The 13,344-nt window shown below is 45.0% G+C and overlaps 1 protein-coding gene across 1 annotated transcript in view; it reads right to left on the bottom strand.

Moving 5' to 3' along the window:
• Nucleotides 1-13,344, bottom strand: part of LOC126088483 (probable G-protein coupled receptor CG31760) — a 777,830-nt gene that overhangs the window by 20,481 nt on the left and 744,005 nt on the right. The window contains exon 12 of the mRNA XM_049906625.1: nt 12,461-12,637. Coding sequence (XP_049762582.1) covers nt 12,461-12,637 — 177 coding nt within the window. The remainder of the gene's footprint in view (nt 1-12,460; nt 12,638-13,344) is intronic.

Raw genomic sequence — 13,344 nt, 5'->3', positions numbered from 1 at the left:
GTAATTTGCAGAGTATGCTTGTAGACGTAGATGTAGTTGAAAGGCGCATGAATTTGAATTTTTTTACGTATGACTTTTTTCATTGACATTTAATCCTGTTTTCTAAGCTATTTTATAATAATATTGTGTTTTCCTGATTAATTCTGTTTTGAGACTACTTACTAAAGCTACAACTCCTTAGGCATTTCTAGTAATGTTCACCGCTTCGATTTGTATCCCTTGTGGATTAGTTATACTAAATTCTTCTAAGCCGACATTTATTAAAATAGGTGAAATGGCGTCCCCTTGTCTCTGTCTTGAGAACTACACAGATGTCGTTACACGACATAGTGTCTTATACAGGGTGTTACAAAAAGGTACTGCCAAACTTTCAGTAAAAATTCCTCACACACAAATAAAGAAAAGATGTTATGTGGGCATGTGTCCGGAAACGCTTACTTTCCATGTTAGAGCTCATTTTAGTTTCGTCAGTATGTACGCTCAATGGAGCACGTTATCATGATTTCATACGGGGTACTCAACCTGTGCTGCTAGAACATGTGCCTTTACAAGTACGACACAATATGTGGTTCATGCACTATCGAGCTCCTGCACATTTCAGTCGAACTGTTCGTACGCTTCTCAACAACAGATTCGGTGACCGATGGATTGGAGAAGGCGGACCTATTCCATGGCTTCCACGCTCTCCTGACCTCAACCCTCTTGACTTTCATTTATGCGGGCATTTGAAAGCTCTTGTGAACGCAACCCCGGTACCAAATGTAGAGACTCTTCGTGCTCGTGTTGTGGACGGCTGTGATACAATACGCCATTCTCCAGGGCTGCATCAGCGCATCAGGAATTCTATTCGACGGAGGGTGCATGCATGTATACTCGCTAACGAAGGACATTTTGAACATTTCCTGTAACAAAGAGTTTGAAGTCACGCTGGTACGTTCTGTTGCTGTGTGTTTCCATTCCATTATTAATGTGATTTGAAGAGAAGTAATAAAATGAGCTCTAACATGGAAAGTAAGCGTTTCCGGACACATGTCCACATAACATATTTTCTTTCTTTGTGTGTGATAAATGTTTCCTGAAAGTTTGGCCGTACCTTTTTGTAACACCCTGTATGCAGAATTTAATTAATCTAATTAGCTTTGATGATATTTAAAATTACTTCTTTATCCAAACATCAAAAATAGTTTTGCATCACCCCAGTTCTCAGAATTCCTGAAGATAGACGTTGGCTGTGGATGTTGTATCACAGTCTCTTTGACTGTTCAGAAATGTCACTAAACCCGCCCAAAGATGTAAACAACTATGCATGAGCAGCGCCCATTAGACGGAGGAGGTCCGACAGGCGATCAGTTCCAGTCATTCCACCAGGAAGAAGGTAGACGGCTCGTGTTGTCTGTAGTTAAATCATGCCTGGACGGTCAATACCGCGGTTCGATCCCGTCCGCGTCGTTAATTTGGGCCAGCACGGACTCTCAACAAGGAAAGTGTCCAGGCGTCTCAAAGTGAACCAAAGCGATGTTGTTCGGACATGGAGCAAGTACAGAGAAACAGAAACTATCGATTACATGCCTCGCTCAGGCCACCCAGGACTACTACTGCAGTGGATGATCGCTACCTACGGATTATGGCTCGAAGGAACCCTGACAGCAACACCACCATGTTGAATAATGCTTTTCGTGCAGACACAGCCTCAAACTGTGCGCAACAGGCTGCATGATGCGCAGCTTCATTCCCGATGTCCATGGCGAGGTCCATCTTTGCAACCACGACACCATGCAGTGCGGTACCGTTAGGACAAACAACATGCCGAATGGACTGCTCATGATTGTCATTACGTTCTCTTCACTGACGAGTGTCGGATATGGCTTCAACTAGACAATCGTCCGAGACCTGTTTGGAGGCAGCCCGGTCAGGCTGAATGTCTTAGACACACTGTCCAACGAGTGCAGCAAGGTGGAGGTTCCATGACGTTTTGGGGTGACATAGTGTGGGGCCGATGTACGTCGCTGTTGGTAATGGAACACGCCATAACGTCTGTACAATACGTGAATGCAATCCTCCGACCGATATTACAACCATATCGGCAGTATTTTGGCGAGGACATTCGTCTTCATGGATGACAATTCGTGCCGCTATCGTGCTCATCTTGTGAATGACTTCCTTCGGGTTAACGACATCGCTCGACTAGAGTGGCCAGCCCAGCATGTTCTCCAGACATGAAACCTATCGAACATGCCTGGGATAGATTGAAAAGGGCTGTTTATGGACGACGAGATCCACCAACCACTGTGAGGGATCTATGCCGAATTGCCGTTGAGGAGTGGGACAATCTGTACCAAGAGTGCCTTGTTGAACTTGGGGATAGTATGCCATAACGAATACAGACATCAATCAGTGCAAGAAGACGTGCTACTGGGTATGAGAGCTACCGGTGTGTACAGCAATCTGGACCACCACCAATGAAGGTCGTAATGTTTGGTGGTACAAGTTTCAATGTGTGGTTTTCATGAGTATTTAAAAGGGCGGAAGTTATGTTTATGTTGATCTCTATTCCAATTTTCTGTACAGGTCCCGGTACATCTCGGAACCGAGGCGATGCCAAACCTTATTTTGATTTGTGTATTTTGTAGTGTCTGTCGGCTTATACCATCACGGGAATTTTCGAAAACTAGAAATAATATGTTGACATCTACACTGAATTAACACAAATTCTCGGTTATGGGTCTTACTGTGAATATATGACATAATGTGTATATGTTTCAGCGGAAACAGCGTTGGTAGTAACTAATTAGTTCTTTATTTAGAAGGCCCGGTCTGTTTATTATGGACTTGGGTAGGATTTTATGGTGACATCCAGTAAAGTAATTCCTGTGTGTTTACCACACACTTGTCGATAATTTTTGTTAAATACTAGGGATACAACTGCGGTCTTCTAATCTGTAGGTATGGTGTACGTCTTCCAAATTGTTTCTATTAAAGACTGTATTTCTAATATCAGCTGCGGCTGCGGTCGTTCAGTATCTAATAACTCAGCGTATATCTGGTCTTCACCACAAACTTATTATTATTTAATTTCCTTATTACTTGCCGTATTTCATTTACCGATGACCTGTACACTACATCAGATTTTTCAGATTTACGCTAAGACACTGGGTCAGTGGTTTTGAGTAGCAGTGAGAAGTAAGTCTCCATCTTTTTTGTATGTCACTCTGGTTTGCTAGTATTTTCCTCTGTTGATCCATTATATACTGTCTGTTTTAGAAAATTTACAATTATTTTTTATTTTTCTCATTTACCTGACTTATTCCATGACGCTTGACATTCTCCTCTGCTTCTCTTATCATATTGTTGCAGTATTCCCTTTCCTGTTGTCTTGGGATGTGTTGTGTTTCCTGCTGCATTTTGTATCGCTCTTTCCCTCGTATTTTCCTTGTTAAACCAAATGTCACTAGGCCGTTTCTATTTATAACTATGGAAGTTACTTCCTACTGTTCTTGCTTTCGACGTGAGGTTGCTCCCTGTTGGCCAGTTAAGCTTTTATTAGGTACTTTCCATTGCTTTGATGACGTTTTCTTTTGGACTTCTTTCCACCAGATCTCCTATGTTGTATATCCCATGCTATTTCTGTTGAGTTTCCTTTCGTGTTCCATTCATGTTTTGGATGTGTTTAACACACGGTTAGTGTCATAATCTGTATCCACAAAGCTTCTAACATTTTTAATACTGTTTTGAATCTATTTTGGATACCGACATGATGAATCTAAAAATGGTACAAATGGCTCTAAGCACTAAGGGACTTAACAGCTGAGGTCATCAGTCTCCTAGAACTTAGAAATACTTAAACCTAACTAACCTAAATACATCACACATATCCATGCCCGAGGTAGGATTCGAACCTGCGACCGAAGCAGCTGCGTGGTTCCGAACTGATGCGCCTAGAACCGCTCGGCCACAGCAGCCGGCGATGGTGAATCTGTTTCAATACTTCTCCGTCTGGTGATATTCATGTCCGGAAATTATGCGTTTGCCTTCAATTTTTTGCGCTTAGCGTGAGAACATTTGTAAATGCTAAATTAATAAGTTGATTTATGAATGCAGAGTCCAGTTCCATATAAGAGAAGGTAGCTGCCGTCTCTGTATTTGTCCGCCTTCTATTTTGAGTAAGCTCGTTCAATGCCATATTGTTGATTGGAGAGCTCCCAATTGCATGCTCTATTTTCCCGTTCGAGTACTAGTATTTGTGCACTTCTAGGGCGGTATAGGCTTTTGATATGTCAAGACCTAAAAGAAAAATCCTTATAGCTTTGCGAATTTTTGCTCCAGTATATTCCTTCCTGTTTGCAAGGCATGCATTGAGTGTCCTGAACGGTCCGCATTTTGCAAGAGTAACCCTAAACCTGGAAGACCAGGAGTCCTCATCTTGGGTGTTCAAGACCTAGGAGATTTGCCTTCACTGCAGCTCAGCGAACATGTTCTCCCCGTGTTAGTTTCTGGTCTCTCCGATTAACTTATTTTCCTGGTACTATCTACGTCTGGAGAGCTTTCCGCTATAGATATTTTGGGGGGGATAGCGGTATAAGTGCAGAAATTACTATTGTTGACTGAAGACAGTGTGCTGAACAGCATTACAGCAGTATATACTCCATTTGAAGATTAATAATTATTTTCATTAGTGTGTTTTTAAGTTTGCAAGTACTATAATGTACATGTGGCAAGAGCAAGCCACTAATGCTCATTCTCCCCTGAGCAGCAGATCAGGTGCTGAAGTGTGGACGAGTGGATGGAAAACGGTAAGTGTATATTGACAAGCATACCCCACTTAAAGGTGAAGAACGACAATGCAGAAAAATTAATTTATGTGATGTATTTTTGGGAAGACTGTTAGATACAAATAAAAATAACAAGTAGTACAATAAATTGGGTACCTTTTAACGCGCCATTTATCTCAGTACCTGCATTCACATCACTAACACCCAGTATAATGGGAGAAAGAAGTGAAACTTAGAATTTTGGAATAAGAAGATGAGTGGGACACGCAGGGAGAAGGTGAGCTGAAGCGTTCAGATAAGATGGGCGACGACAGTTGAGTGAGATGAGAAAATTTCTTCGTTTACATCTGCATCTACATCTACATGATTACTCTGCTATTCACAATTAAGTACCTGACAGAGGATTCAATGAACCAGGTTCAGGCTGTCTCTCTACCGTTCCACTCTCGAACATCGCGCAGCATAAACAAGTGCTTGGATTTTTCTGGGCGAGCCCTGATTTCTTTTATTTTATCGTGATGATCATTTCTCCCTATGCAGATGGGTCCTACAGAATGTTTCTGCAATAGGAATACACTCCTGGAAATGGAAAAAAGAACACATTGACACCGGTGTGTCAGACCCACCATACTTGCTCCGGACACTGCGAGAGGGCTGTACAAGCAATGATCACACGCACGGCACAGCGGACACACCAGGAACCGCGGTGTTGGCCGTCGAATGGCGCTAGATGCGCAGCATTTGTCCACCGCCGCCGTCAGTGTCAGCCAGTTTGCCGTGGCATACGGAGCTCCATCGCAGTCTTTAACACTGGTAGCATGCCGCGACAGCGTGGACGTGAACCGTATGTCCAGTTGACGGACTTTGAGCGAGGGCGTATAGTGGGCATGCGGGAGGCCGGGTGGACGTACCGCCGAATTGCTCAACACCATTCGCAACCGTCTCCATGAAGCTGGGCTACGGTCCCGCACACCGTTAGGCCGTCTTCCGCTCACGCCCCAACATCGTGCAGCCCGCCTCCAGTGGTGTCGCGACAGGCGTGAATGGAGGGACGAACGGAGACGTGTCGTCTTCAGCGATGAGAGTCGCTTCTGCCTTGGTGCCAATGATGGTCGTATGCGTGTTTGGCGCCGTGCAGGTGAGCGCCACAATCAGAACTGCATACGACCGAGGCACACAGGGCCAACACCCGGCATCATGGTGTGGGGAGCCATCTCCTACACTGGCCGTACACCACTGGTGATCGTCGAGGGGACACTGAATAGTGCACGGTACATCCAAACCGTCATCGAACCCATCGTTCTACCATTCCTAGACCGGCAAGGGAACTTGCTGTTCCAACAGGACAATGCACGTCCGCATGTATCCCGTGCCACCCAACGTGCTCTAGAAGGTGTAAGTCAACTACCCTGGCCAGCAAGATCTCCGGATCTGTCCCCTATTGAGCATGTTTGGGACTGGATGAAGCGTCGTCTCACGCGGTCTGCACGTCCAGCACGAACGCTGGTCCAGCTGAGGCGCCAGGTGGAAATGGCATGTCAAGCCGTTCCACAGGACTACATCCAGCACCTCTACGATCGTCTCCATGGGAGAATAGCAGCCTGCATTGCTGCGAAAGGTGGATATACACTGTACTAGTGCCGACCTTGTGCATGCTCTGTTGCCTGTGTCTATGTGCCTGTGGTTCTGTCAGTGTGATCATGTGATGTATCTGACCCCAGGAAATGTGTCAATAAAGTTTCCCCTTCCTGGGACAATGAATTCACAGTGTTCTTATTTCAATTTCCAGGAGTGTATAATAGGCAATGTAAAGACACCAATACAGACCATTTACGTTTAGCTAAATCAACCACAAACTAGACGTTAATAGTGCTATCGCAGTAAAGGCGGACAAGGGAAATAGCATAATAATGATCAAAGAAAATGACTATATACAAAAACCAAATAACTTCCTCATTGCAAACAATATCACAGAAATGAATAGAGACACAAAAAACAAATACATGGACCAAACAAGGAAAATTGTTAAAAAATGTATTATGATCCTAGCAGATTATGATCCTAGCAGATTTTGAAAGTAACGAACCCTAGACCACCAACGCTACTTCGACAACCCAAAATACATAAACCATTATTTCCTATCCACCAGTGGTGAATATCATACATAGCCCAACACATCTCATTAGTCAAAAACTAAACAACATACTAAAAAATATTATACATACAAGAGAAACTATACGAAAAGAAACTGAAGATCATTTAGAAAAAAAAAAAAACTACAAGATATATAAATGCCAACAAATGGAAAACATATATCTTTTGATATAACAAACCTCTACACTAACATCCCAGTCAAAGAAACAATAACGATAATTGAAAATAATTTACTACAATATAGGAAAACGTCAGTAATGGGCACCAAAGAATTTATAGATTTACTCTAATTGATGCTACATCAACATTACTTCTTGTTTAATGAAAAATTATTCACACCAAATGAGGGAGTTGCCATGGGATGCATCATTGCAGGAACTATAGCAGATATATTATTAAATTCATTAGAAGAAAAACTTTTAAAGAACACTAACCCATTATTTAAAAAAATGTATATTACTATAGATATGTTGATGACTCCGTAATCTGCACTCCCGGAAACTGAAATAAGAACACCGTGAATTCATTGTCCCAGGAAGGGGAAACTTTATTGACACATTCCTGGGGTCAGATACATCACATGATCACACTGACAGAACTACAGGCACATAGACACAGGCAACAGAGCATGCACAATGTCGGCACTAGTACAGTGTATATCCACCTTTCGCAGCAATGCAGGCTGCTATTCTCCCATGGAGACGATCGTAGAGATGCTGGATGTAGTCCTGTGGAACGGCTTGCCATGCCATTTCCACCTGGCGCCTCAGTTGGACCAGCATTCGTGCTGGACGTGCAGACCGCGTGGGAGGACGCTTCATCCAGTCCCAAACATGCTCAATGGGGGACATATCCTGAGATCTTGCTGGCCAGGGTATGTGACTTACAACTCCTAGAGCACGTTGGGTGGCACGGGATACATGCGGACGTGCATTGTCCTGTTGAAACAGCAAGTTCCCTTGCCGGTCTAGGAATGGTAGAACGATGGGTTCGATGACGGTTTGGATGTACCGTGCACTATTCAGTGTCCCCTCGACGATCACCAGTGGTGTACGGAAAGTGTAGGAGATCGCTCCCCACACCATGATGCCGGGTGTTGGCCCTGTGTGCCTCGGTCGTATGCAGTTCTGATTGTGGCGCTCACCTGCACGGCGCCAAACACGCATACGACCATCATTGGCACCAAGGCAGAAGCGACTCTCATCGCTGAAGACGACACGTCTCCATTCGTCCCTCCATTCACGCCTGTCGCGACACCACTGGAGGCGGGCTGCACGATGTTGGGGCGTGAGCGGAAGACGGCCTAACGGTGTGCGGGACCTTAGCCCAGCTTCATGGAGACGGTTGCGAATGGTCCTCGCCGATACCCCAGGAGCAACAGTGTCCCTAATTTGCTGGGAAGTGGCGGTGCGGTCCGCTACGGCACTGCGTAGGATCCTACGGTCTTGGCGTGCATCCGTGCGTCGCTGCGGTCCGGTCCCAGGTCGACGGGCACGTGCAACTTCCGCCGACCACTTGCGACAACATCGATGTACTGTGGAGACCTCACGCCCCACGTGTTGAGCAATTCGGCGGTACGTCCACCCGGCCTCCCGCATGCCCACTATACGCCCTCGCTCAAAGTCCGTCAACTGCACATACGGTTCACGTCCACGCTGTCGCGGCATGCTACCAGTGTTAAAGACTGCGATGGAACTCCGTATGCCACGGCAAACTGGCTGACACTGACGGCGGCGGTGCACAAATGCTGCGCAGCTAGCGCCATTCGACGGCCAACACCGCGGTTCCTGGTGTGTCCGCTGTGCCGTGCGTGTGATCATTGCTTGTACAGCCCTCTCGCAGTGTCCGGAGCAAGTATGGTGGGTCTGACACACCGGTGTCAATGTGTTCTTTTTTCCACTTCCAGGAGTGTATTTGATGGAAATACCACAGACATCCAGCTAATACACAATGCACTAAATGCACTACATCCCAAAATGAAATTTACAATGTAACTAAAAAACAAGAAAGCGATGAACTTTCTACACCTTACTATAAAAAATGTTCAAAATGTACACAAATTCGATATATACCGAAAACCTACCACAACAGATAACATCATACATGCTACTTTGTGCCTTCCAAAGGCAATTAAGTATGCCTACTTTCATGCCATGATCAAGAGGATAATAAACCTCACATGAGAACAAGAAGGAATACATAAAGAGATACAAATTTTAAAATATGTGGCACTACAGAATGGTTATAACCGAAAATTGGTTCGACAGATATATGACAAAAATACCACACCATTAAAATAAAAAATACGTAATGAAATAACACTTCAGCGAGGAACACAAACAAAACAGAAATTCACATATATACCGACAACATATATAGGCAACATATCGAACACACTAAACACAATGTTAAAGAAAACAAACGTACGCCTCATATACCACACTAAAGAAAAATTAAAAATTAGATCTGGAAAAGTTAAATTACCAATATACTCGTATCCAGGTATATACAAAATTCATTGTAAAGGTTGTGATAAGTTCTATATATTCAGGTTTGAAACTTTAATATCAGATACAGAGAACACACTAGAAACAATGAACGCAACCCATCTACCTTCTTTCAACAGCTACACATAGAACCACATACCACAGGCAATGTAGAAAAAGCAGTCCAAATTTACCATATAACACCTAAAGGTCACTTACTGAGTTTTCTGGAAGAGGTCGAAATCTTCACACATGCACACAAATATCCACAACAAATACGCAACGAGAAATTAGATCAAAAACATAAACACTATATAAAAAACTTTATTCAAATCATTGATCATGAAAACAGATAGACAACCAAAGACATAAGCTAAGCCAAACCAATAACACACTCACAGATAAAAATAAACAAAACAGTAACTAAGGGAACAATGCTCTGATGTAAACTTATAACATCATTGGTTAAACGTCAAACAAAAAAATTTGTCACACACAACAAGTAAAATCCAGGCTATTCTATCGCTTGAGCCTTGTCCCGCAGTTACGCAGGGTCAGCCATCGTTAATCCGATTTGGCATGTTAATGTTTAAGGGGTGGCCGAATGCCCTTCCTGCCACAACGTCGTACCCCCCAGGATGGAATTAGTGTACCCGAACTGTCTGCGTCGAGTTTAATCCATGGAATAATGTGAAAGTGTTCAGAAGTCTGCGAGCCGTGCGACTGAGACGGAACATGGGGACCAGCCCAGTATTCACCTTGCGGGATGTGCAAAACCGCCTAAAAACCACATCCAGGCTGGCCGGCACATCGGCCCTCGTCGTTAAATCCGCCGGGCGGATTCAATCTGAGGTTGGCGCGCCTACCCCAGTCCAGGAAGCAGCGCGTTAGCGCTCTCGGCTACACTGGCGGGTAAATAAAATTCAGGCTATAACTTCCAACAAATACAGCCGATGAAAACTACGACATAAAATAACTTTACAATACGTAAGAAAAACGCGTGACTAACCAGCGATGTTACAGGTAAGGTAAGAATTCCATAAATGAATGGTTGTCAATCTCATATATGACAAGTAGGCTATCATCTGCCCTAGAAAATAGTATATGATAAAACCATTACTTTCAGATCGCCTGATGACGGGAATAGTGCTGAAACAGGCCGGTAGTGATTAAATGAACGTCTCAAAATAGAAGCAGCTTTTTGGACTTAATTCATAATATACAGGGTGTCACAAAAAGGTACGGCCAAACTCTCTGGAAACATTCCTCACACACAAATAAAGAAAAGATGTTATGTTGACATGTGTCCGGAAACGCTTAATTTCCATGTTAGAGCTCATTTTAGTTTCGTCAGTATGTACTGTATTTCCTAGATTCACCGCCAGTTGGCCCAATTGAAGGAAGGTAATGTTGACTTCGGAGCTTGTGTTGACATGCGACTCATTGCTCTACAGTACTAGTATCAAGCACAGCAGTACGTTGCATCAAATGGTTAGTGTTCATCACGAACGTGGTTTTGCAGTCAGTGCAATTTTTACAAATGCGGAGTTGGCAGATGCCCATTTGATGTGTGGATTAGCACGGGGCAATAGCCGGGGCGCGGTACGTTTGTATCGAGACAGATTTCCAGAACGAAGGTGTCCCGACAGGAAGAAGTTCGAAGCAATTGATCGGCGTCCTTGGGAGCTTGGAACATTCCAGCCTATGACTCGCGACTGGGGAAGACCTAGAACGACGAGGACACCTGCAATGGACGAGGCTATTCTTCGTGCAGTTGACGATAACCCTAATGTCAGCGTCAGAGAAGTTGCTGCTGTGCAAGATAACGTTGACCACGTCATTGTATGGAGAGTGCTACGGGAGAAACAGTTGTTTCCGTACCATGTACAGCGTGTGCAGGCACTATCAGCAGCTGATAGGCCTCCACGGGTACACTTATGCGAATGGTTCATCCAACAAGTGTCAATCCTCATTTCAGTGCAAATGTTCTCTTTAGGGATGAGGCTTCTTTCCAACGTGATCAAACTGTAAATTTTCACAATCAACATGTGCGGGCTGACGAGAATCCGCACGAAATTGTGCAATCACGTCTTCAACACAGATTTTCTGTGAACGTTTGCGCAGGCATTGCTGGTGATGTCACGATTGGGCCCCATGTTCTTCCACCTACGCTCAAAGGAGCTCGTTATCATTTCATATGGGATACTCTACCTGTGCTGCTAGAATATGTGCCTTTACAAGTGCGACACAACATGTGGTTCATGCACGATGGTGCTGCTGCACATTTCAGTCGAAGTGTTCGTACGCTAGTCAACAACAGATTCGGTGACCGATGGATTGGTGGAGGCGGACCAATTCCATGGCCTCCACGCTCTCCTGACCTCAACCCTCTTGACTTTCATTTATGGGGGCATTTGAAAGCTCTTGTCTACGCAACCCCGGTACCAAATGTAGAGACTCTTCGTGCTCGTATTGTGGATGGCTTTGATACAATACGCCATTCTCCAGGACTGCATCGGCGCATCAGGGATTCCATTCGAGGGAGGGTGGATGCATGTATCCTCGCTAACGGAGGACATTTTGAAGATTTCCTGCAACAAAGTGTTTGAAGTCACGCTGGTACGTTCTGTTGCTGTGTGTTTCCATTCCATGATTAATGTGATTTGAAGAGAAGTGATAAAATGAGCTCTAACATGGAAAGTAGGCGTTTCCGGACACATGTCCACATAACATATTTTCTTTCTTTGTGTGTGAGGAATGTTTCCTGAAAGTTTGGCGGTACCTTTTTGTAACACCCTGTATTTATTACTGTTTCGTGTTGCAATTTTTTTTTTCGAGGCAGTTGGTTACATTGGATAGTGAAGTAATTGGATGGGATTGGAAGGAACTTGAAATGATTGGGGTTTGGGATGAACTGTAAGGGAGACATATTGGATTAAGAGTACGGAAGGGACTGTGAGTCTTGATGTTTACATTTGCCAGAATGGCCACAGAGGCTCGGCTGTTGACGCCTAGAGCGCTAAGCGGTGGCGGTGAGTGGTCGGTGCCCACCTGGACGTCGACGTCGGAGAGGCGGCCGGTGAGCTCCGCGGCGGAGGAGTTGGTAGAGGGCAGGCACTGCGAGTTGGCGGAGCGCGCCTTGGACAGGAACTTGGCCGCCTGCGGGCGCGGCGCCGCGCTGCTGCCCTCCTGCTCCAGCTTCCCGTGGCCCTTCAGCACCAGGTACGCCTGGAAGTGTGCGGAAACACATACACGTATCCTACCGTGACACTCGGCATTTACGAGGGCAGTTCAATAAGTAATGCAACACATTTTTTTTCTCGGCCAATTTTGGTTGAAAAACCGGAAATTTCTTGTGGAATATTTTCAAACATTCCCGCTTCGGCTCGTATAGTTTCATTGACTTCCGAGAGGTGGCAGCGCTGTACGGAGCAGTTAAAATGGCGTCTGTAACGGATGTGCGTTGCAAACAACGGGCAGTGATCGAGTTTCTTTTGACGGAAAACCAGGGCATCTCAGATATTCATAGGCGCTTGCAGAATGTCTACGGTGATCTGGCAGTGGACAAAAGCACGGTGAGTCGTTGGGCACAGCGTGGGTCATCATCGCCGCAAGGTCAAGCAAGACTGTCTGATCTCCCGCGTGCGGGCCGGCCGTGCACAGCTGTGACTCCTGCAATGGCGGAGCGTGCGAACACACTCGTTCGAGATGATCGACGGATCACCATCAAACAACTCAGTGCTCAACTTGACATCTCTGTTGGTAGGGCTGTCACAATTGTTCACCAGTTGGCATATTCAAAGGTTTGTTCCCGAACTTCTCCTTCTTCATGACAACGCAAGACCTCACACAAGTCTTCGCACCCGAGAGGAGCTCACAAAACTTCAGTGGACTGTTCTTCCTCATGCAACCTACAGCCCCGATCTCGCACCGTC

Source organism: Schistocerca cancellata, chromosome 6, assembly GCF_023864275.1.
Source record: "Schistocerca cancellata isolate TAMUIC-IGC-003103 chromosome 6, iqSchCanc2.1, whole genome shotgun sequence".
NCBI classification, from domain to species: Eukaryota; Metazoa; Arthropoda; class Insecta; order Orthoptera; family Acrididae; genus Schistocerca; species Schistocerca cancellata.
Note: the sequence above shows the minus strand (reverse complement) of the source record. Positions and strands in the feature narration are given on the sequence as shown.